General features: G+C 38.3%; 1 protein-coding gene across 4 annotated transcripts in view; it reads right to left on the reverse strand.

Moving 5' to 3' along the window:
* Nucleotides 1-232: 232 nt before the first annotated feature.
* Nucleotides 233-26,351, reverse strand: part of LOC140233637 (KH domain-containing, RNA-binding, signal transduction-associated protein 2-like) — a 58,470-nt gene continuing 32,351 nt past the window's right edge. For 2 of the 4 annotated variants that reach the window (XM_072313741.1, XM_072313740.1), the window contains exons 8-9: nucleotides 16,555-16,616; nucleotides 233-961 (exon numbers count right to left, since the gene is read on the reverse strand). In XM_072313741.1, coding sequence (XP_072169842.1) covers nucleotides 846-961; nucleotides 16,555-16,616 — 178 coding nt within the window. In that variant the 3' untranslated portion in view covers nucleotides 233-845. The remainder of the gene's footprint in view (nucleotides 962-16,554; nucleotides 16,617-26,351) is intronic. The other 2 variants (XM_072313743.1, XM_072313742.1) reach the window with 1 other exon arrangement.

Genomic DNA, 26,351 nt, shown 5'->3' on the forward strand with positions numbered 1-26,351 from the left:
CTTTCTGATATTTGTTTGTGTTTTGTTTTGTTTTGTTTTTGTTTGTTTTTTGCCGCTGATATTCTGTAGTCACTGAACAAAGTCTCACTGTACATTGAAATTCCTATCAGCAGTTCTCTGAATTCCTTTAAAGTGACCTGCATATTTCAGTTTCAAAAATCAAGGAAAAGAATGTCTGTCTGTGTGTGTGTGTGTGTGTGTGTGTGTGTGTGTGTGTGTGTGTGTGTGTGTGTGTGTGTGTTTTTCTCATGGAATGAGAAAGTAGGTGTACGAGATAGGCCTTGATAGATGGGTTGTTTGCAGAGCAGCTTTCACTCACACTCAGAGTTACGGTCTTGGACCTCAATAAACTATACAGGCACATGTATCCTATTGCAAACAAAAATCAACATAGAGTTTTCACAAACACTCACAATGCTTCCTGCAGTGTAGCACAAAATCTTGCCACAAGCTTACTATGAACCAATCACTTCATTCTCCATAAGCTACAACACACAACCCCAATCACCATGCCTGGATAATAGTGCTACAGGAGTAAGACTTTCAGAGAACAGTCATACTCTTGCACAAGAGAAAGGGGAAGAAATGAGCATCATATCAAGGTATGAAATACACCAAAATGCCAATGTACACGTACTAATACACTAATGTACATACAACAACAACAAAAAAGAACAAAAATCGAAATGACACTTGGTTATGAGAAGTATAGGCTATTTTGAATGTCCTGAGAACAAAGAGAAGCAGCCAATGAAATAGCTTCATCTTGAGGGAACTGTTAGAGTAATGATGCGTTTACTGTAACCCCTGTGTTTTCTCTTTGTTTTCTATGACTGAATGTGTGTTCAGTACCGGCTGTATGGGTGTGTCCGTAATGTGTCCTTCTGCTGCATAGCTGATGGGTACTTCAGTTGTGTTGGGGTACCTTCAGTTGACCAATTTTCAGTCTCAGTAGCCCCTCCTGTACAGAAGTAACAATTCAGAAAAAAGACGATACATGTCATGCAGCAACACAAAAAGTTAAATCCATCTAATTGTTTGTTTTTCATTGTTATAACTAACATTAGGATAATAATCATTGAATTTGTATGTGGATGAAAGAGATATTCAACTGAATTACTCTTCACATCGACATGAGATTCATCAATGTTGACTGTCTTCCATGAACATGAAGTTACAATTGCCTTCTAAGCACTTTCTGCTAAATATAATTGTTTTTCATTTACTACAGTTGCAATCATGAGTGAAAATTAAAGAGAAGACAGATAATATCTAAACTATAAACCATGGCAATGTCAAACATAGCACTAGGCAGAAAGCTGGTACACAATTTGCCAGGAAAATTATCAGTGAAATGCAGGATATTCCACTAATTGACAACTTGCCTTATATCAATGCAAAATAAGCACCAAATTAATCTGTAGTTCAGAACAATGATCAATTCGGTGCTAGGCAATTTGTCAATCAGTTGCATAAAAACACCCTGAAGCAAGAATTTCATGAATTTTTAAAGGTTTTAAATGTTGGTTTTTGAAGAAAACACATCCTTGCAATTATATATTGTCAAAGAAAAACAAGAGACCTGGGGGTCTCGCGCTCACCTGAGTATCGCAAGTTCACCTTTAACGCAGTCACTAATCTAAGTCACACACAGCTCTACTAAAAATTGACTAGGCATTCTCACATAGAAGATGAAAATGTAGAATGAGGGCCCAAATTTGGACCCCCATCGCCCCCCCCCCCCCCCAGCCACGCCCCCAGGGGGATCATGGTGCCCATTTGAACAAATTTAGATCTTATACTCCTTAGGTATGCTACCTGCCAAATTTGGTGAAAATTCATCATGAGGTTTTCAAGAACAAGATGAAAATATACAATTTAGGCCCCCATTCCAACCTCCTTCCCCCCCCCCCCCCCATGAACAAACTTGAAACTAGAGTCATTAATGTACTAACTCATAGCATTAACTTAGCTCTATCACTTCTGGGCCCCGTTGCAAGAAAGTTGCAATCAATTGCAAATAATTGCTAATTTTGAAACAACCATTCTGATTGGCTCAGGGTCTGCCCTATTAAGAAGACATGCATGCAACAATGATTTTGATTGGCCAGTGACAATCACTTGCAAGTTGCGTTTAAACGCAAAGTTTCTAGCAACGGGGCCCTGGTTCTAAAGAAGATCTTTAAAGATTCCTCTTTTTTTTTTGGGGGGGGGGGGGTGGGGTTTAGCCTGTGTGGGGCATGGTGCCCATTTTAACAAATTGAGATCCTAACCCCCTAGGGACGCTACCTGCCAAGTCTGGTGAAAATCGGTCTGGGGTTTTCAAGAAAATGTAAAAAGTTTATGCATGACACACGATGGACGACGGACTACTGACGACGCACGCCGGACAAAGAACGATCGCAATAAAAACAAAAAGAGTATACAAATATATGTGAAACTTTGAAAGACCGTAAATGACATCTCATGACACTGCAGTTAGGCCACCTGGGTATACACATCATTTGATAAAACATGAAATAGTACTTCAAAGTCACAAACATCAACTTCCTACATGTATACTCTGTACACGACATATCACAGTCAGTGTAGCACATAGTCTCCTTCAAACAACTCTAATGATCTTGGTGTCTACCAGGTACATTAAAGTCAACAGCTGCAACTCTGCATCTTGTCAGAATACACAAATACTGTACCTGGGACACCTGAGCCTTTCAAAGGGCTCATAAAGCCCCTTTCACAATTGGCGCACGACCATCTGCGACCATTTGGGCACAAGACAGGCTGCAACGGGCTTCAATGGCCATCAGTATCATCACGCCACAGAAAGGCTTTCACAAATGCAACAGCTGTCAAACAATAAAAGCGACTGGACGTGAGACCATGCGATCGCTTAAGCAACTGAATGAGACCGGTGCGAGTGGTCCTGTGAGTGGTTGTGCGAGTTGTCAAGTGGCATGGAGTATAACAGGGAGGTGATATTGATGGAGTGGCCACTTTGTGCAATCCATGCAAATACATGTCTGGGTTCTAAAGCCTTACAATAAATGTCAAAAATTCCCTTTTCACTAAAATCATGCACCGCTCTATCAAATAGTTTCATATTTCATAAAATTGTAAGCTCTATTCTAAAGTTACATTTATTATTTGGCTATTACCAAAATTTATAGGCTTCTTCTCTTTAGCATAATACACCTTCATGCCAAATTTGAAGATGATCTGAGAAGAACTGCAGCCAGAAGAGCGCTCACAAGAAAATCTCTGCCGCAGATGTGGCAGCTGCATGATGAGGCCAAATCCTTAGTATCCTCCAAACTCTGTTCGGGGGATACATATAGCACTTCTGCAGCTTAACAATTTGAGAGAAGATTTGTAGAGATTCCTTAATTTGGGGGTTTTGTCAGTCCAGCCCCCCCCCTCCCCCCCTCCCCCCCCCCCCCCCCCACCGCAGGTAAAGAATGGTGCCCATTTGTACAAATATATACTCTACCACCGAGCAAAGCAATAATAACTGTCAAGTTTTGTCAAAAATTTTATCATGCATTCCCAACAAGAAGATAAAAATGTACAATTAAGGCCCCAATTTAAACCCCCCTTCCCCCCCCCCCCCTCAACTCCAAGGGGGCACCCCTGGATCCGCCATGAACAAACTTGAAACTACTGTCATCAATGTACAGTCAAAACTGTCTATTGCAGCCACCCACGGGAAACAACAAAAGTGGCCATTACAGACAGGTGGCCACTATAGACAGGTCAGTAGCCATTTTGAATTTCAACACTTGCATTGTATAATAGCACAAAATACAACAGAATGATTTGCATGTGTACCTATAATTAGGTGATACGCTATCAGCGTATCACCTATTGTGATTGTCAAAATCTCTCTTTATTTTTTTTTATTCTTCTTTCTTTCTGGACAATTTTGTGTCGTCAATATCTCAACAATGACATTACGGAATGACATGAAATTTTCAGTCAACATGTCTCATAACAATATCTAGCCACAATAAGGTTTTCATGACAGTAACATATCTATGACGTCATTTAGGCGCCATTTTGTGATTTTCGGACCTTGTCACATGATCGATCATAACTTCATAACTAGATGTAATTTCTGCGTCATTTTTGGTGGACATAAAGTTCAGGTCACGCTCTATCTTACTTTTTAACGCTAGTTACCCAGGTCTTCATTACGCGCGCGTAAGAGCGCGTCAAAATTTTAAAAGGCTCAAAACGACTTCCCAATGGGAAATCTCGAAGTTTCAGACAATTTTAAGCGTTTCAAACATTTTCTCGCGTGCGCGTCCGTCCGCGCAATTTCGCGCGCAGAGGGCGTAACCAACATGAAAATGCAATTTTTTTGACTGATTTGGATTCCTGATACTTTGAGTAACAATATCCACTGATTTCCGATCGATGTTGACCTATAACAAAGGAATGCGCTGGCGTCAAAGTTGAAATTTCGTGTGCGCGTCTATGTGGAAATATAGCGAAAAACATGTCTTTGTTTATTTCGCAATAGCTCTTTAAAAAGTCCGTTGACCCTATGTTTTTATTGCATATTACAAAAGCATATGAATTGGAAATAACGTCTCAAGTATCAATATTTCCCGAAATACATTATGACGTCATCATATCATCATCTGAAATCAAAAAAGTGGAATTAATTTTTTTGAGGTACTGTTTCTAACATTCATTTGCTCGTATCTCTGTTGTTTAAGCTCAATATTATCCCAAATTCACATATGTTGTACTTTTAACATTTGCCTTTCAAGTCCATGTCATGGTTTTGAAATTTGATGACGTTATCATACTTTAAATTGTGATTAAAAGTAAAGATGTAAAATCGGACAAGTTTACGTGTTATGTCTATGGGAAGTGATTTTTTTTTAAACCATCCATTGACTTGACAACGTTTAAGCAACTTTATCTCAGCTGATTTTGCTTCATTTCCTCTGAAATTTAAGTATGTTGTAGCTGAGACAATAAGCTGCAGTTATCATGCATTTTGTTCTTTGAAATCTTCTCATGAGGTTGACAATTTTGCAGTTTAAAACTGAAAATGAGAATGGAATGTGGACGAATCGATTCCTGATTCATCTTTCACATACATAAGTTTACGTTCCTCATATTTTCTCGTCGAGACGTATGGCCGAGTGGTTAAAGGCGCCGTCTCAGAGACGTGAGGTTGCACTCGTGCAGGTTCGAACCCCACAAGATCACGAAACAAAATACCTAGCTATTTTACTTTTTTTTTCTTCAATGGTGTATTACACATTCGTCCATGTAGAAATTACGTTCGTATATAAACGCACCTATACACACACACACACACACACACACACACAATATCCCTCTGTTTTGTGTTGGAGACCACATTGCTTCGACTGCTGCAGAATGTTGCATCCTGACTCTGTCAAATAGTATGTAATGACGACAACGGAGGTGTTGTACTTTGAGCAATTGTCTTTCAAGTCCATGTCATTGTTTTGTACTTTGATGACGTCATCACACTGAAAATTGTGATTAAAGGCAAGGTATCAAAATCAGCCGATTATAGGTTTTATGTCTGCGGGACGTATTTTTCCGAAATTGCCAGAAATGGCACAGCGACCTCAGTCGTTACAAGGCCGCATTTCCTTCTAGCAATGCAATACATGTTCATGCGGCCACAATTGTTGAGTGGGCATTGACTTTTTCCCCCTGTAATATCTATACATTTTTTTTTCGGCCTTACCGTTTCCGTGGATGTCCCGTGGCCGAGTCGTTAGAGAAACCGTTTTGCATGCACGCTCAATATAACTTCAAGGTGCCTATATCACATTCTTTTCTTTGTCGATCACAGATGACCGACATCTGATGACCCCAGGCGTATCACCTAACTCGTCAGTGTGACGAGTTTCATGTCTCGTAATTTATGTGGATTTCTTCCTACAATTTAATTCATTTTATTCTTATTTTTTTTGGTCTATACTTCTGTTCTTTTGATCTTTAAAATAACATTTCGGGCTTGTAAGCGGGAGGCCGAAAGCTAAAAACAGAGGTCGAGTTCCACTCCCTCTACAAACTAAGTAGACCATGCCTATTTTCAAGTTTTAATTGTAACAAACAACATTCCACTGGTCTACCTCAAAAATTTGTTGCAAAAGCCTCCAAATCCAAGATGGCGTCCAAGATGGCCGCCGTATTTACTGAATTTGTTACTTGAAAGATAGAATTTGATAGAAACCTCAGATTTTCAACAAATTTGATGTCATATGAAAGAGAATAAAAATTTTTACAAGTTGATACCATTTTTGTGGGTTATTGTGATAACTGGATTGTTAAAGGGTGTGTACAGTTCTGGTCGAGGTGAAGATTTAGCTTTTAACATTTTGTGAGATATTCAGAAATCACTCTATGAGATGTCAAAGAGCATGCAGTTCTAAGGGGTATCAAAAGTTTATTCGATGAAAATCGGTTTTGAAATGGCTGAGATATCCAAAAATAAGGTGAAACAAAGAGATACTAATAAAGATGGGGCATGTCGCCTTTTATTATTAGCACTTTTTTTGATATCTCAGCTATTTGAAAACCAATTTTCATCAAATAAACATTGAATCCTTCTTAAAATTACATGCTCTTTCATATTTCACAGAAGGCTTTTCATTATCTCACTTAGGAATGTTCAAAACATGAATCCCTACCTCAACCAGTACTGTACAGTCCCTTTAAGGAAAAAACTCATTTTGGGGGTATTTTTCTGAAAAAAAGGAAAATCATGAAAATGCTTGATTCAGCATAAATCAGAGAAAGACTGAAGGATTATCTTGAAACGTTTCAAGAATTTTGTTTGACATATAGTTAATATTTGAAGAAAATTAGGGGTCATTGCCATTTTCGGTTCAGGGGTTATAATGTCTCAAACTTGAAAACTCATTTTATGTAAAATAGCGACAGTAGTGCGTGTAGTAGTCTTGGCAAACGCAGACTATTTCTTTGACAAACAAGGGTTTGTGCCTGCAAACTAACTTTTCAGACCAAGTGGTAGCTCAGGTGACACTGATCGCTATTATTTCAAAGTAGATTGTTCTGAAGCAGATGAGATGAAGCAAAAAATATTTTTCAAATAGAGGTACAAGCTTGAAACTTGGCACCAATCTTGCTATAGATAGTTTAAGACAAAATTTAGATCAACCACACTCAAAAAATTCAAGATGACGGCCATCAAAGTTGACATAGTGTATTGCGCCAAAGTAGATGTAGTATTTCGATTTTGATACAATTTTATCTGTTTTGCTGTCTATTTATATGTTTTTATATATTCTGAACATTGTAATGCTATTTTAAACCATTTAGGTTTTTATGGAGACATTTTTAAAACAAGTGATATTCTACTCTCCAAAAAAGAAAAAAAAATCGAAAGTTTTCACTTTTGAAGGAGTGAATAACAGAAAACAGTGAATTTAGAGTGAAATTGGAGTGAATTTTGAGTGAAAATGTTCATTTTCACTCATTTTAGAGTGACCCCAGGATCACTTGTCACTCTTCGAGTGATCCCCGAGGTCACTCTAAAATGAATAAACATTTTCACTCTCGAGTGATCCTGATATTTAATACGGGAAAGCATCTACCAATGGCACAAGTTCAGATCAATTGTGACACTATAACCCACAAGAAAACAGCCCAAAAACAATAAGAAAAATTTAATAATAGTATGCTTCAGCATGCTTATTTGTACATGTGAATATATGTACAGCACGAATAATCAATTTGGACAATTTTATTCGACCAATATATTCTGAAAAGTAATTTCGCACAACACATTTAAGAGCAAATTTGAGAAATGGCCGCCATGTTGGATTTTTCGAGGGGGGGCGTTTTTTTTTCCTCGGATCAGAAAGGCTTTCAAGGACATCTACGGATGAGACATTACTACACATGTACCATCATCATTCACGTTTGTACAACAGCAGAGTAACATACAAGTAAAAAAGCATATCTTTGATACAAAAGCATTTCTTTTCTTTTCTTTTTTTTTTTTTATTAAAGATCGGGCCTTACCCAAACACTGGAATGAGCCCCCCCCCCCCCCCCCCCCCCCAAGACCCTCAACATGGTCTACACTAGCACAATATTGTTCGGATGTATTGAAACATAGTAGACAGCAAAATAAGAGGATAACAAAAATATCAAATTATAAGTTGAGATTTAAAGGGAGGCAGTCCTGAGATTTTCACTGTTCTGATAATTAAGAAGAGTAAAAATATAACCTTTCACCAGTTTATACGCGTTTGAATTGAAAACTGTCTCCGTAGGCGATTTTTGAAAAATAATTCCTGCAAGCGATCATGTAAGAGCCTGCAAAAATATGCTATGTCATTGATGCCCTACTCACCAAGCTTCTGTCCGTGTTGCATACTACTTTGCATACAAACCACTCTCGCGCGAATTCTTACCAAACTAATGTACACAGTACTCCGTCTAGCCGAGTTTGGCGTTCAAACCGAAGATTACCTGTGCATTAGAGAGTTGAATTCTTCAAAGAAAATATTGTTTGTATCTCGATATTTCTGTAAGTACTCAGATATCAAAAGAATATGACTTCTACCGGGCAGGGTAAAAACAGGGGGCCGCAGGAATATGATTTCGTTCCACTTTGCCGTGCACGTCCAGTTGGCACTGGCAGCAGTTAGCTCAGTGGCACTGTGCTGCAGTCTAACCCTGGCTGTAGCCCCACCGCGTACCGTAAATGAAACATAGCTAGCCACTTTCCTTACCTCTCTACGCTTCCTTTCCTCAGTTCTCTTCGAAGTCGATGCTCGAGGTGTTTCTGTTTTATAACTCATATGAGCAAATATATGGTCAGGATTGCATCTGGCTTCAGGAGTTTTCTCGGTATATAACCGAGGGCCACAGCCTGCCTGTCCACGTCAAAACTTGACCGGACAAATATGTCTACTTCCGCGAAAAACTTCTCATTTATAATAATGACATTTGCTGGGTCAGTTTTAAGCGAAAAACTGACCCAGCAAATGTCATTATTGTAAATGAGAAGTTTTTCGCGGAATTAGACATACTTGTCCGGTCAACGTCAAAACATGCTTCTCAAATGGTCCTCGCATAGCCATAGCCCTACAAGTACAACACAATATCGAGAATGCTTTAGTTTATGTTCGGCTTCGTTGTACTGAGATTTCTCAGCCATACAGCGCACCTTTCACGATCCTTTTGTGGGTCTGGGATGGAAAAAAACAAATCTCCTGGGCAATTTTCTCTACGATTTGAGTAAAATACTGCTTGACACATCGGTATGATGAAACATAGCTCGACCAGACGACGCCGAATGCGTTGTTGAGATCTGATGTTTCTATCAAATTCTATCTTTCAAGTAACAAATTCAGTAAATATGGTGGCCATCTTGGACGCCATGTTGGATTTGGAGGCTTTTGCAACAAATTTTTTGAGGTAGACCAGTGGAATGTTGTTTGTTACAATTAAAAGTTGAAAATAAGCATGGTCTACTTAGTTTGTAGAGAGAGTGGAACTCACTCGAAAAGTTAGCGAGTTTTTGGGGTTTGGCCCTCCGCTTATTGAGGAACTGCACTGGTTCCTACTGGTTTGCATAAATGGGATTTACGAGTGAGTTTGTGGGGATTGATAATGTGCGAAACTGAGGGAAACAAGCAATACCCACACAAGTACCCTATTGTCCTTATTCAAAGGTATTTTATCACTATTTAACAGAGGGATTTTAATCACTATTCAACGACATTTAACATCTAAGATGTTATTAGGAGCTGTCTTTGCCTTTGTAGCATCTACTGTAAAAGTGGAAATTTTTGTGGTGCTGAAATTTTCGTGCATTTCGCGCAACCAGAAACTAGCGCGAAAATAAAAGCATGGGAATAATTTTACTTGCCATATGTTCCAGTTGCTGATCCTGTGGAATTAAAAACATGCAAAACTTTTCTTACCCTGCGCAAAAAATTAGTCGCGCAAAAATATCCACTTTTACAGTATTCAGGGCAGCATTACTGAAGCCTAGATCTAGTCAAGTTAGTGGTAAGATGGATTTTCATGCCGAAGAGCTGCATTAACTTTGTCAATCAAGTCTGTGTGATTGTGACTGAGCTAGGACTCCTTCAGTAGAATTTACGCAATGAACGTAAAAGCCAATGTATTCATTGCTGATTTTGTGGCCGCTATAAGCAGGTAGATATTCACCATGGGATACAAGATGAGTGGCTGCTGGCCATGTTAGACAGGGGACCGTTATATAAAGGGTCTATAATACAGCAATTTTGTGTGGGGGTACCCCCCCCCCATCCATCCTCCTTCATAAAAGGCTAAGAACATTCTGAAGCTCATCTCCACAATTCCCAAATAGTCGTGCAACGGTGGTACAACATTGCACGATGTGCTGCAATCAGTCGTGCAACAGTCTCTTGGTTTTAGAACAATCATACCCACTCACAAGACCGGTCGCTATAGGTCGCCAACGCTCGTATGAGTGTTGCACAACCTCTAGACGACCTAATGTGACTCTTGAGTCATGCAAATTCTCGCATCAAGTTGTGCAATACTGTGTAATGCTCACACAATAATCACATGACTGGTCATATGATCTAATGTGAGTGACTCAATTGCATTTGGTTGCCTCTGGATTTTGAGCATGTTCAAAGTTCAGATGAAACCAGTCATGACCTCCTCAGGTTTGTGAGACCTCTTGCAATGAATGCAAGTGCTCGCACAACTCCAAGCAACACCCCAAAAAACTGTTGCAGGCAGATGCAAACTGGTTGCAGACCAATTGCTAAAGGGACTACAGACATAACCTTGCCATCACGAGAACAGAAAAACTCTCCCAGTCAATGAATAGTACACAAAACAAATCTGAAACTAAATCACAAGAGTGAAAAACACAGGCATAGCTACCAACATAGACAGCAACATATCAATTTACATAACTTCTTGTCACCATGCAAGTCCAGGAGGGCATTTCATGAAGCATTTTGTCAGATATTTTTTTCTGACAAACTGTTATAAGATACTGAAATCCTTGCATCTGATTGGCTGAGAGCAAATTTGTCTGACAAGTTTGTCAGACAAAATGCTTCATGAAATGCCCCCAGGCCTCATATAACACTTCATTTGTTGCTTAACCACTCAGCATCTCCTCCTTATCATTCTCATCACAAACTATCTGCTGATGAATTTGGTGCAAAGTAGGAATAAATGGCATTTTATTCCACATCTGAAACCGTTTTAGCTGTTATAGGTATCCTCAGGGCTTAGGTTACATACGTAGTTTACTTTAGACATATGTGCGTAGATGACAAAACAACGAATTTGCTCTGCGCCCCGCAATCACATGTGGCACCAAAATAAAAGTGTGTTGCACTGCGGTCTATCACTTGACCCAGGTCAAATGATAGACCACAGTGCGACGCGCCTTTATTTCGCGCGTACTCCAAACTACGCTTTTCACGTGATCAGCTCTTGACCAATCCTTTAGCAAGATTCTTAGTATGTGGAATATATACACAATATATGGTGCTTATTAAATCAGGGGAAGTTCATTAAACTTTTGACCTATGGCCTTGTCAGAATTCACCAGGTCTTATAGTCAAAGGTGACTGGCATCTTTAGGTGGTGTAAGTGTGGTATGAATTTGGTGATCACAGCTCAAAGCTGTGGAAAGTTATTGAAAGTACACCACAATACACCATAATGTGTACAGTGTTTATCAGGAAAGTTAATTGACCCTTGATCTTTGAACTTGCTGGTATTCACTGATATTTACACTTGGCCAGCATCTTTAAGTGATGTACCTCTGGTATGAATTTGGTGGGTTAATCTCCCCTTGATTATCAGGCAGTCTGTATCCACACATTCTTTCAAAAAAGCTCTGAAAACATATATGAAAGAAAGATATTACTCAGAGGGGTGAAGGCTCAGGTTTCAGTTTCTTCAGTTTGTCTCCCTCTACAAATGAAAATTTGTTAAGATCGCAACTGCTGAACTGTAAATTAACAAACATGTCGGAAAAAAGGAACCAGTGGGACTCGAACCTGTCATCTACTGCTTTCTGGGCAGCGACACTACCACCAGGCTGTCCCTGGTTGCCGGCAGTGACACGGTGAACATGGAACAAATACCCAAGCTCCGAGATTCCGACATTGTTATGTTAAGTAGTCCAAGGCGGACAAGGCATATATGAAAGAAAGAAGGCATATATGAAAGCAGTTGCGATCTTAACAAATTTTCATTTGTAGAGGGAGACAAACTGAAGAAACTGAAACCTGAGCCTTCACCCCTCTGAATAATATCTTTCTTTCATATATGCCTTGTCCAAAAATTCAAAAAAAAAATCAAAAATTCATCACTTTTCTAAATACAGCAATAAACTCCATTCATATTTCTGTGTGATTCCCCAACATTTTTACTGTGTTGGTTTAATTTGAAGTTTTACCAAATGATGCAAGCTTAATGTTAAAATTTTGAAGAATGATTGAGTGTGTACTGTGAAGAATAAATGAGCATGTTTGCACGAAATGCTGAAACTCATGAAAAAAAGCTCACAATTTTCCATTCACACACACCATAAAGAGCTCTTGCAATGCAATTGCCGCATATTGAGAGTGTTATAACCACTATCGTGTGATGCCTGCAGGGCAGATTATTGTATTGCAATCACCCTATGGCCATGCAAACTTACTTGTTCATGATGTGCTTAATTTTTTTTTTTTTTCATTTCTTTAATTTTCTCAAATTCGCACAGAGCAACAGCGATTGTAGGTGATGACAACAACAACAACAACAAAACCCAATTTTTTCGCTTGATTGCGGCATGTAACATTGTTTGTCAGATTGATCAATTCACTGCATGATACTGAACTGCTCATTGGCACAAATGTACAATTTCATACATGATTGTGTGTGTTTGTTAAGCAGGTGATTTGCTGGGTTGGAAAGAGCATTACTTGGCTGTGCTTGCATATACATGAAAGGTGCACCTCATGTTTACTGCTTTATTTCTGCTAAAAATGGTGCAGCCATATCATTGGCAAATACAGTATTCAACAATCAATTTAAAACTGGTGTGTTGATGTGTAATTACTCTGTTGCTGTGTTTATTTCATCTTGTTAAAGTTCCCACAATACAAAAAGGGTCCTGACATGCATGAGTCAATTACAGAAATGGTGAAAGAAACAAGTCAATCATAGTACTGCTTTGTTGTTATCTACAGTACACTAAATCTCCTCAGTTTGATATCCACTCAAAAAAAAAAAAAAAAAAAAAAAATTCCTTCCATATCCCCCCCAAAACACAAACACACACATACACACATACACAAAACAAACAAACCAAAAAAACAACAACAACAACAACAACAACAACAAACATGGTTAGTTATTGCATCTAAAGGACAAGCTTGGGAATAAAAGTATCCCACCCTCTTGTCACTTATTTACAAGGCAGAGAACATTTCTGGCCAATTCCTCCTGGCCATATTTCTTGATCAACATGGGAAACAAACTGACATTTTGAGAAATTATACAGCCTATCCCACTGATAAATATTACATCAAAATCAAACAACTCTATAGCTTTCTATATCAGTATGTCTGATAGTTGCATACAATGCCTTATAAATATGAGCATTGCACCTCATAAACAAAACAAAACAAAACAAAACAAAACAAACAAAACTTCTCAATACTTAAAATCCCCATTATACAATATTTGATCAGATATCTTATAGAGGTAAATTTTGAAGTTTCTTTCGCTCTTCTGTCCCAAGGACAGGTCTGCCAACATTCCCACATCCAAATCAGGGAGATTCCACACAGCAATCAGTGAGATATCTGTGTCTTACATGCAATTCAATGGGCAAAAATAATTCCCAAATCAGGGAGATTTTAATATTCTCTTATTTAGACATGAACAGACTTTGACATTTTCAGGGAGACTCCTGCAGAATCAGGGAGACTTGGCAGCCCTGCAAAGGACCATATTATGATATCCAACTGGATGAAACTCTACTCATGAGTGGTTTCTTCCCCCCTATTTTGGCTCACTTACAAAATGAGGAATGACATGTACAACCACAATAAAAGGTCAGAACAAAACTGACCAGATAAAAAGCAAAGCTTATATGCTTAATAACACTGCATGCAACAGGAGCCTGGAAAGACAGGAAGACTCCTTTCACAAAATTGTGTTGTACTCTTCAGGATGGAGGCACCAAGACAGAGCTGATGTGATGTCAATTGGTCTATCTCTGCCTGATGTTTTCATCTACTCTGTCTATAATATCCTTTGATCCCAGGTGTTAGGGGAAAACCATACCACACAACGCAGTCCAATGACATCAATCAGGGATCATGCACTAATGTCAGAATTCATAACTCTGGCTTTGCCCGCTAAAAGACATTTGGATCAACTTAAAATAAAATCATATTCATTAATTAACACTTCAATTTTACTACAGAGTGTGATCTCAGGAGAAACAGCACAATGAATCACAGGGGCTTGTACCAGTGGGTTTTCATGGCTTGGCATGGATAAACAATAATTTGACATCAATAGAAAAAAATTACACAAATAGCAAGAATCAAAGCAAAAGAAACAAAACAAAAAACTAAAACAAAAAAGAAAAAGAAGAAACTAGAATTGTCGCTATGGCAACTAGTATGCCTCCACCACATCACACACATTGTAGTTCTCCCATTACGTCTAGGGTATGTCTTGACAATGTGAGACGACATTTTAACATAAATGGCAAAAAAAAAAAATGAAATGACATGTCTGTCAAAAATGTGTTGAGTGTTTACTTTCCTTGCACTGGGTTTCATTTGGATGGATGGCTGAATTGTTTATAGAGAGCAAGCATTTGGGAATGTAAGACATTTTCACTCGACATTTTACTTTTGCCCTTTGACCCCTTGGCCCATAATTCTTCTAATCACAAACTGGTAACATCCATTTTCATGATTAAACTTTGAAATATTTTCAAAACATGTGACATTTTGATATTTTTAACTTGACCTTTGACCATGGTCAAAATCTTTCCCTACAGAATCATTGTGCAGTTATGCATACCTAGTACCTATACGTTTATACACTGGAGTAATCTCCAAGGTATGGAGAAAGAGCATAGTTTCAGCATTGGATGGTAGAATTTAAGCATTTTAACCTGACCATTAACCTCTGACCCCATGACCCAAAAATTCCAAAGAGTTATTGTCAGGCAGTATATACAAATTGTACCTTGAGCCATTTCCTAAATACAAATTGTACCTTGAGCCATTTCCAAGATAAATAGAGAAAAAAAAAGGTGAAATTTTAGCATCTTCACTTTTGGCCTTTGACCCCATGGCCCAAAACCTTCCCCAGAGAATCTTTATCTGGTAATACATGTATGTATACACTTAGTTCCAAGAAACTTCCTTGAGGCATTGCATACATATTGCAGAAATGCTGAAATTGAATGAATTTGGCCTTGAGCTTTGAGCTTTGACCATGAGCATGTGCACCAAAGAGTTGATAGGCACAAGTTCGTCTACACATACATACCTACGCCAAGTTTTATTAGGATACCTCAAACGATTTTAAAGTTACGCTGTCCACAAAATTGATTACAGATGGACAGACGAACGGATAAACGGAAAACCTGCAAAACATAATGACTCTGGTGATGCTTCGTGGTAGAGGCATTTTAAAAAAAAAATGTAAAAAGAGCAGTAAGCACAGGCAAACTATAGATCAGTACAGTGAAAGATAGAAAAGAAAACTACAAAAGCAATGACAGAAGTAGCAGCATTCCAAAGAAACAGACAAACTTCTGTAATCTGCGAACACGGTGACAAAATGACAAACCAGAACACAAAGGCAAGCTTATTTAGACATGCTTATCACCAAAGCCCATTTTTAGCACTCTGATGTCGGAGTCACACAATTTCAGTATGAGCATCGTACAACTTCACAATCCTGGTTACTGCGTGTTAACATGATACTTTTAGTTTTAGTTTTTTATTCATGTTATACTTTAACAGTAAATGTAAGACCTTGCAGTTAAAGGTATCCATCACTAAATACAACTATGGTATTAAGTTTGGATTAGATATTTTAATGAGAAAAGACTTTTTTTAACACTTTTTAACCCTTTTTAAGGATATATTTAGAGTATTTCTTATTTAGCTGAATTGGCTAACTATTAGCACTGTAACTGTTAAGGTATCTATAACTGTTAAGGTATCTTATTAACAACTGATTTATGATTATAACATTTTTAATCATCTTATATTTCAGACAGAAGAGCTGGATAAAAATGGACTTGGAGATGACTGGGCTTGTTATTGAAACAAACTTGACAAGGGCTCAGAATCGAACAGTGAGAACATGGACATGTTAAGCCAATGTACTCATACACAATGGTACACATGGAGGATATGGAAGCATTCACACATTTCAACAGGATTTCCTGTTATGCTTTTCTTTTCTTTTTTCTTCCCAAAGGATCAGGGGAAGGGTGTTTGTAAAGTGTTGTGTCTATCAAGGGAGACATACCATAGTCTGGGTCAGCGTACCCGTCGCCACCACTGCCATACTCCTGATATGCCCCGGTTCCGCTGTTGGGGTGAGAAGGAAAGGAAGGGGATCGGGGTTTCAATTAACCTACATTTACCTATAAGACATTTAACCACTAGTTTACGTTTTAATTTTAACTTTTAATAGGGTCTTTGCAGTTAAGATTAGGAAGATGTGCCAACTTCCCTGATACCCAAACTCTTACAGTACTTCTGGGTAGTTGTTTTTGTTTTTTTAAATGTTCCAAACATTTTCATCCTGTATGCTGAATATTTCAAATACATTAGGGCAATCTGTATGCTTTGAATAATATATCTCATGATCATTGAAAATATGACTCATAATCGTAAACAGTAGGGTTGTTGTCAATGTCTAACAAATCAAATCTTAATGCATTCTCTGAGTTTTGAAAATTTGAAATAATTTGTCAATAAAATGCAGTCATATCGAAGACTAAAATGCAAACGAAAGATCAAAATTAGCCTTGGTCATGTAACTATGATGCTACTTCCTTGTCGGTAGGAATTTAGCTTTGAACATTCATGAGGAATGCTAGAAATGCATGCTTGTAAAAAAAAAAAAAAATAATAATAATACATATATACTATATATGAATATCTTCATACACCTAGTAGATGGCATTATAAAGAAGTAATGCATGAAGAATGTTGTTGCCACTTCGTGACAACAATTTTGAGATGACCACAGCAAATTGTGCTATGTGAATTATTCAAAGTTTTGCGTTATTCCTAGTTACACATTTTTGGGGACATCTACAGATTTTGATACAAAGCTGTAGTGTTATATACAATGACTTCCTATTCATGCATCTCTTTCCTAGAAAATCTTTTTTTTTTATTTTTTTTATTGTGAGCAAGAACAAAATACCACAATTGAGCCGTCAAATTTCAAAAAGCTTTTCCACTGAAAGTGTTAATATCATAATCAAAACCCAGCTATAACCACAGAAAAGGTGGAAATTCTGAAATGCAAAGAATACAATCTCATAGAAGAGTTTGAATAATCGGGCATATTTGGCACATCATTTAACAATCCACACATGAATTATATTAGTACTTTTGAAAGGTAACATTTTCATTGAGACCACTATTATCATTAATCATATTTTTAATTAGATTTTTTAAATAACTAAGTCATATTATTCCTTTCAACTTGAGACTACCATACAAAGACAGCTAAAAGCAACTTTTTGATGGATAAAAACCTAAAACTTACCAAGTTACATTCATTTTACAAATCTAGGTCTTGAAATCATTTAATATTACCATAAAAGGATCTACTCTGAACTACATGTATGCCTGTAAAATTATTATTCAGAAGTGTAAAAATTTAAATGATGAGACGCAAACACAAAATATACATATATAAAATATACTGATTGGTACATGTACAAATGTTTCTTATATCTCTATTTCCTGTATGCAGTTAGAGACCCAGTAGTGTAAAGATTCATGGGTGGTCCAATTCATTCGCTGCCCACCAGGGTACATATGTACGAAAACCACAAACAGCACCAGTCAGCCAACACGTGCATCCAAGAGTACGCTCTCGTTGACAGTTGACTCCAGTCAAGACTGTGGCTGTATGTGTACTTACATGGAGATCAGTGATAAAACTGTACACAATTTGTTGCGGGGATTTTCAAATATAATCAAACCAGCCTTCCCACTCCATGAATCCCCAATACAGGGTCTTAGATATGACTGGAGACTTTCAAGTATTTTAAACAGCATTATGCTTTGGTTTTCTATTCTTTTAATTTACGGCCAGGTCATTTTGGTTTTTCAAGTAAACCATGACCCTCACTGAATTCCGGACTCATTTCAAATAGATCTACAATGTATAGCCACCTGTCACATAGAAATTGTACATACCGGTACTGGGAATAATTTTCCAACTTCCAATATGATTAGTAAATTTCAGATGATGAATAATAATTCAAATGGTATCCTGTACACTTCCGTGAAAGAAAACTGCTACACAAAAGAAAGTTTGCGTAGCAGTGGTATAAAAATGCACAGCTAATTGCAATGCAATACTAGGAAAATCATTCCCTGACATACAAGTGTACATTCCATATCAGCTATGGAATGTCTGTAGTCAAGAAATCTCTCATCTAATGCCAATCTTGTAATGATTGTACACTGTACAAAAAGAAAAGTCACATATTCATGGAATTCTGCAGCCTTTCACACGTCACAAGAAGATGTACATGATGTACAGAATAAATTCTGAACATCTAATATCAGGAAGGTGGTCTATGGATAGGAAACTCCACACATATGGGTGAATCTGCTTTCCTACAAGAGATATTTACGCAATACATTTCTATTATTAAGAGCTTTAAGTTGAGTCGAAAATGCATTGTCTGCATGTCTACTATTATGAATCAGACACTTTTGTTTTTGTTTTTTGTTAGGAAATCATAGACAGGGAAAAATGTCAGATAATTAAACATGTAAATTAATGAGATTGTTTTCTCCTCCTGACCTTAAGCTTGTTACAGGTACCTTCACAGAAAAATGAGCCATCCACGAATGATACAAACACAGAGAGGCTCTTCATCCAAGTGTTATGGAGTATGGGCGAGCAAATTACATTACATGACTGTATGGCACTCACATTCCTTAAAAGACAAGTCCACCTTCACAGACATGTGAATTGAGTGAATGCAGCAATATTACTAGAACACATCAGTAAGAGTTTGAGGAAAATTGGACAATCAGTTCAAAAAGTTATGAATTTTTGAAGTTTCTGCTCAGTCATTCATTGCTGGATGCGAAGACTACTACAAGCTTGTGATGTCACATGTGTAGAACGATATACAGAAAGTGTAAAGAAAATTCAACATACCGGTACTTTCACTTTTCTCGCATAATAAAAAATAACACTTGACTTGCCTCTTTCAGAAGACGGGGGAATAATATTACTCTAAACATACTGTACGTCAGTGACAAGTCGAGGAAATGTGCACTTTTTTTCATTTATTTTTTGTTTTGTGATTTCTCTTTATATTTCCCTTATATTGTTCTATGCATGTGACATCATACACAGTAGTAGTCTTCTCATCCAGCAGTGACTGTGCTGAAACCTTAAAGATTCATAACTTTTGAACGGATTGTCCAATTTTCCCCAAACTTTCACTGATGTGTTCTACTAATATTGCTGCATTAACTCAATCCACATGCATGATATATGAAAGTAGACTTGTCCTTTAGTACTGAGTAGAACACTTAAATCAGAGATTATTCTATAAACAAACTCATGTACAGCAAAAATCTACCTACAGTTACAGAAAGGATACTGTATTGCATAGAACAATGTTACTAAATGCTTGTGCACACGTACTGTAAAAGTGGTTTCTTTCGCGGTGGTTTTATTTTCGCGCTTTGAGGTTAAACCGCAAATTTAACATCACGCAAAAAAGTTTTGAACTTGCTACTTGTTCATTGCGCACATGCACACACGAAGATTCCGCGCATTGAGTGTGTTGATGGTCAACACACACACAGCGATACCGTGCAAATGTAGGTACAAGCATGTTATAAAGTACTCGAGAGACGGGATTTCAGGTAAGCCTGCATTTGATTTTAATTTCTACATAAATAAAAGAATAATTGGATTATAGTTTGGGTTTCATGTGCAAAATAAAAAAGTTTTTGCCGACTGTGAATTCACAGATTTTGCCGACCGCGAATTTAAACACACGCGAAAAAGTTGGCACCGATGGAAACCACAAAAGTATCTGTACTCGAAAGAAACCACTTTTACAGTATTCACTTACGTGTACAGTATGGGCCCAGGTTTATAGTGTGAGAGATGACACAAAGGATAACGCGCATGCCTGCTCGTGCGCATGCACATACACACACACATACACACACACACACACACACACAGTCTTGTGTCTAGTGCTTGTCCTTTGATGTATGGAATAGACAGTGTTCAAAACATTACTGACAGCATTTCATGTGCTCACTGTGTGAACAAATGATGCAATTCCTTCATCATTACCACTCTCCTTGGGGCTGGAAGTAAACAGCGCAGAGGACAAGATAAACACACATAAAAACATATTCAACATGCACTGATACACACTCAATTTCTTTTGAACTGTACCATGTTGGCATGCCAAGGTAAAAAGAGCACTGTTTCAAATGCAAAACTTGGAATGTTTGTCTTTTCATGACATACTACATATTCAATGTTGTTCTTTTGCTTTGTAATAAAAAAAAAAAAACCCTAGTATTTTCTACAGCATATTTCCAATATGAAACTAATAATGCATGTTATGCATTAAAACTGTCACAATAATGAGCTAAAAAGAAGAACATATAGCTGTCAGAACTTCGCAAGATTCTTCTCGAAAATTGAAACTGGGGGTGATGAATAGAGTTCCTTTGGCAATGTATTCCATAATGTTGGTCCACAAAATGGAAAACAATGTTCATCGACTTTCAATTTTGAACGTGTGGTATCTAGACCACTATGGCATCCATGGTAGAGTGAAAAATTTATAAGTTGAACAGTGGGGAGAGTGTAACATTTATGACAATATTTACAAGCAGAATCATGTGAGCACTGGTAGACCACCAAACTTTAATATCTTATACATGTTGTGTGATTTGTTTGTATCAAGGCAACCACAATAGCTCTTTGAGTACCGGTAGTAGAGATGCACAATTGCTCCTGCATGCTCCAAGCACAGCTGGGATACTTCATTTTGAACATGCTGAAGTCTGGTTGTAGCTGCAGTGTATGTGGCTTGCATTCATAATTCATCAGTATTACATTTAATCTCGCATACTCAGAAACGTTGTGCATTTAGCCCACATGCATGCTTCCAAGGTCAGAAATTTTGCAAATTTGCAATGCTTAAAGCTTTACAGAGTGAGGAAATGTTGTTAAGACACCGACAATGATGAGTCAAAAAACACTCCAAGGTTTCCAATACACTTAGATGATTCAATCTGGATGCCACACACCTGCAATGTGACTTTGTGGGGCATACAATGCTTAAGTTTGGGTGACGATACAGCAAGAAATTCTGTTTTTGTCTTGATTGAGTTTCAGTCCATTTTGAACAATCCTGCCTCAGTGACGATAAGTATTCGGTAGTAATGGCTAATATCATCCTGGGGTCAATTCACGTCAAATCACCCAATTTGACTAACCAAACCACCTTGAAACTTTGAGAGACTCATACCAAATGAATCCCCACATGTCTGACAGAAAATCTTGAAATATTGCCTTCGCGAAGACACGGCCTTGCCTAGGAACCAGTATGCACCTTGACAATTTTAATCTTTAAACAATGAGTAATCTACATAAATGTTTAAAGGTATTATTTACCATAAGCAGATGAAACAAAATCTCAACTTTAGTGCTTTAAAATAGTTATAAAACATGAGTTAGTGATAGAAACAACCAATGCAACAAGAGACCTGGGGGTCTCACACTCACCTCAGTATCGCAAGTTCCCCTTCCATGCATTCTTGCAGACTCTTACCTGAGAACTTTGGAAAATTGGGGGTGGGGGGGGGGGGGTACAGTGTAGCTTTGGGAGCATAGTTTACCTACCAAGTACACTGTACTTAGAAAGTTGAACTATGCAGTTTGAAAAAAAAAAAAAGAGACTTAAAATCAACACTCTATCACTTCTGATTCTAGAGAGTACTGAATATTGCGTAATTTAGGAGATTTGGGCCCCCACAGCCCCAAAGGGGAACACAGTGCCCATTCAAACACGTGGAGATCCTATCCCTCTAGGAAGTTAGTGAAAATCCATTATGTTCTTTTCAAGTTCTAAGAAAATGAACATGTACAATTTAGGCCCGCATTTGGATCCCTCCTGCTTCCCCACTCCCACGGCTTCAAAGGGGGGGGGGGGGGTACCCCTGGATCTTCAATGAATAAACTTGGAACTACAGTCATCAATGTATTACCTCATAGTATTACATGTAACTTTGCTTTATCATTTCTAGTTCTAGCAGGCCTCGAATTACCCGGGAGGCAAAAGGCAATTTGCCGCAATGCCTCTCTCAAAATTACCATGCTTACTGCAACTTTTCCTTGCTGCCCTTAAAAAATTTTGAGAGAGAGTGCCCCTAAAACTAAAAATTGCCTGTCCCTAAAACTGGCGAAATTCAAGGCCTGTTCTAGGGAAGAAGATTTGTAAATAATTCCTTTTTTTTTTAGGGGGGTGGGGAGGCTATGGGCCCCAAGGGAAGCACAGTGTCCAGTTGAACAAACAGAGATCCTAACCCTCCTAGGCATGCTACCTGCCAAGTTTGATGAAAATCCATCCAGGAGTTTTCATGAAGAATAGAAACAATTTAAGTCTCCATTTACACCCATCACATCCCACTCCCCTGGGTCGGGGGGCACCAATGATTCCGCCATGAACAAACTTGAAATGACAGTCACAAATATACTAACTCATTGTATTATCTTAGCTTTTTCACTTCTGGTTCTAGAGAAGATATTTAGAGATTCCTTAAGGGGGGGGGGGGGTGCCCCCAGGTGGGGCATGGTACCCATTTGAAGAAATTGAGATCCTATCCCCCTAGGGATGCTACCTGCCAAGTTTGGTAAAAAGATAAAAATGTATTTTAGGCCCCCATTAGATTCCTGCCCTCTCCCCTCCCCTGGGTGCCAAGGGGGGCACCCCTGATTCCACCATAAACAAACTTGAAACTACAGTTATCACTGTACGAACTCACAGCATTAACTTAGCTCTTCACTTCTGGTTCTAGAGTAGTATTTTTCTTTCTTTTCTTTTTTTTAATATTCCATAATGGAGGGGGGGTGTTGGGCCCCCTGGAGCCCCCAAGGTGGGGCATGGTGTCCATTTGAACAAATTTAGATCCTATTCCCCCTAGGGTTGCTACCTGCCAAGTTTGGCAAAAATCGGTCATGGGGTTTTCAAGAAGAAGATGAAAATATTAAAAAGTTTACACACGACGAACGATGCATGAGGGACGACAGACACCGGACGAAGAGTGATCTCAATAGCTCCAAAGAGCTAAAAAAGTTGATCACAAATACACAAAATATGAAAAATAGTTGTAAATAAAATTGTTTCTAGACTAAACCATCTACAGTTATGGTTTATTGAGAAACAAGGAAAAGTAGAAATTACGCGGTGCGTAACATATGTCCCCGCCGGAAGTAGCATTTTGTAACAAAATGTGCAATATAGGTAAAAAATCAAGGTCAAAGGTCAAAGGAGTCAAAGGTCAAAATTCTGTGTAGAAGTTTTGAAGCCCTCACCTAGTGACATCACATAAAGCAAATGGAATCGAAATTGGGTTAGAAATGGCGAAGGAGTAGCATTTTGTAGCCAATGTACAATATAGGTCAAAAATCAAGGTCAAAGGTCAAAGAAGACAAAGGTCAAAATTCTGTGTAGAAGTTTTGAAGCCCTCACCTAGTGCTATCACATAAAGCAAACGGAATCGAAATCGGGTTAGAAATGGCGAAGGAGTAGCATTCTGTAGCAAGATGTACAATATAGGTCAAAAATCAAGGTCAAAGGTCAAAGAAGTCAAAGGTCAAAATTCTGTGTAGAAGTTTTGAAGCCCTCACCTAGTGCCATCACATAAAGCAAACGGAATCGAAATCGGGTTAGAAATGGCGAAGGAGTAGCATTTTGTAGCAAAATGTACAATATAGGTCAAAATATCAAGGTCAAAGGTCAAAGAAGTCAAAGGTCAAAATTCTGTGTAGAAGTTTTGAAGCCCTCACCTAGTGCCATCACATAAAGCAAACGGAATCGAAATCGGGTTAGAAATGGCGAAGGAGTAGCATTTTGTAGCAAAATGTACAATATAGGTCAAAGGTCAAGGTCAAAGGTCACGACTGAAATTCTGTGTAGAAGTTTCAAAGCTCCCATGTAGTGCTATCATATAAAGCAAACAGAATCAAAATTGGCTCATAAATGACAGAGAAGTAGCAAATTGAAGATTTTGATCACACACGGACGCACACACGGACACACGGACGGACGGACGGACACACGGACGGACACACGGACGGACGGACGGACGGACGGACGGACGGACACACGGACACACACACGTACGGAGCCCGTTTCATAGTCCCCTGCTCGAACTCGTTCGGCGGGGACAAAAATAGTGATATCTCCTTATATTCTAGGCTTGATTGCAAATTTTTGATATGGTAGGACGTTTCGTGATACAACTGACCTACACATATATGCATCAAATGTGATAACCAAAATATTTTTTAAATCACTGCTCCTAATGGTAAACAGTACCTGTAAGGCTACTAGAGATATTAAAAATGGCAAATTTGATGTGACCAATTTGTGTGGGTGCAGACTGGTTGTGGGGGAAGCATTCAGTGTCATTTGATGTGGAATAATTCTCTGTTAAATGTCATGTTTTATTTCAGTATTACTTTTTGAATTCAAATAAACTCTGAAAGTTTTAAAGATACATTGTAAGTCATGAATTACATGATTCTAAAACAGATGCTGTCACAACAATCCAGGCTCGGTGATACAGTGCAATTAACTCTGCGATAAGAGGTGAAAGATTTTGAATTAGTAACAGTCATCGAAGCACTGTGCAAAGAAAAGGACAAAAAATCTCGAAAGTTCACCTCCTTGTATCTCCCTTATTTTACCACCAAATCCCTTGAAACTTCACACATCTAATAATATGTCATCCCTCATATGAATTTTGGGCTATCGTTTGAGATATTTATATTTTTCTGTTTGAGTCGATCGTGGAAAAGGGTTATGATTATTTCCGACTAAGGCCAAAAAAAAAAAATTGTTGCATTGGCGTAACCCGCCCGACCCTAAAAATTCCACCGACCCCACGTTTTTTTTTTATTATTTTTTTTTTGCTATCGATATCAAATATCTTGTTGATTGCGATCGCGATCGCAAAAACCCGGAAGTGGAAACGGCTCTGGGGATATCGGATGTACGAGGGAGAGATCTAGCGCCTCGCATAAGCCTTCCTTGATCAGTACGTCACCTGTTTCCAACACGGACACGTACTCTAACAAGATTTATTCAGTGTATACGTAGCATTCAGACTGCGATGTATTGTGCACAGTTTTGCCATAGGTTTCTTGTGTGGAGAACTTACACGAATCTGTATATATGGGACTGTAATAGAGATCGCCGTGTGCGATGAAAAGATCGTACATATGGGTCAATTTGCATCTATCTTATCTAAGTCAAAATAGTAAAATATGAAGTGAAAACATTCAGGATAGGGATTTCAACATCTTTAAATTCTGTGAAGGGGTATAATTCCAGTAATATCGGCCTCATAAATGATTTGTAGAATAGATAACACAGCACACTCGGTGCAGCAGTTGTAACTGTTTACTGAGCTGAGCACGAGTTTTACACGTAAAATGCAGGTGCAAAAAAAAAAAAAAAAATCCGCCCGACCGACCCTATTTGAAAATCTCATGTTACGCCAATGCAACAATTTCTTTTTTTTTTGGCCTAAGTCTGCTACAGCATGAATATGCATTTACTTAACATAAAATTGCTAGTCTGTATACCCCAGACTCACTACCTGCGAAGTTTCGTGTTTGCGCAATTAGTAGTTAAGTCAACATCAGAGCAAATAGACAACCAAATTTAAGAGAAAATACTGGACATGCACAACTAGATCATCCTCCTTCGCATGCGTTCTCTACTGGTCAGCGCACACTTAGCCAATCAGCGATGTCAGATTCGGCGTACGGTGACAGGGTTCGGTTTCGGT

The sequence above is a fragment of the Diadema setosum genome, chromosome 10 (genome assembly GCF_964275005.1).
Source record: "Diadema setosum chromosome 10, eeDiaSeto1, whole genome shotgun sequence".
In the NCBI taxonomy this organism is placed as follows: Eukaryota; Metazoa; Echinodermata; class Echinoidea; order Diadematoida; family Diadematidae; genus Diadema; species Diadema setosum.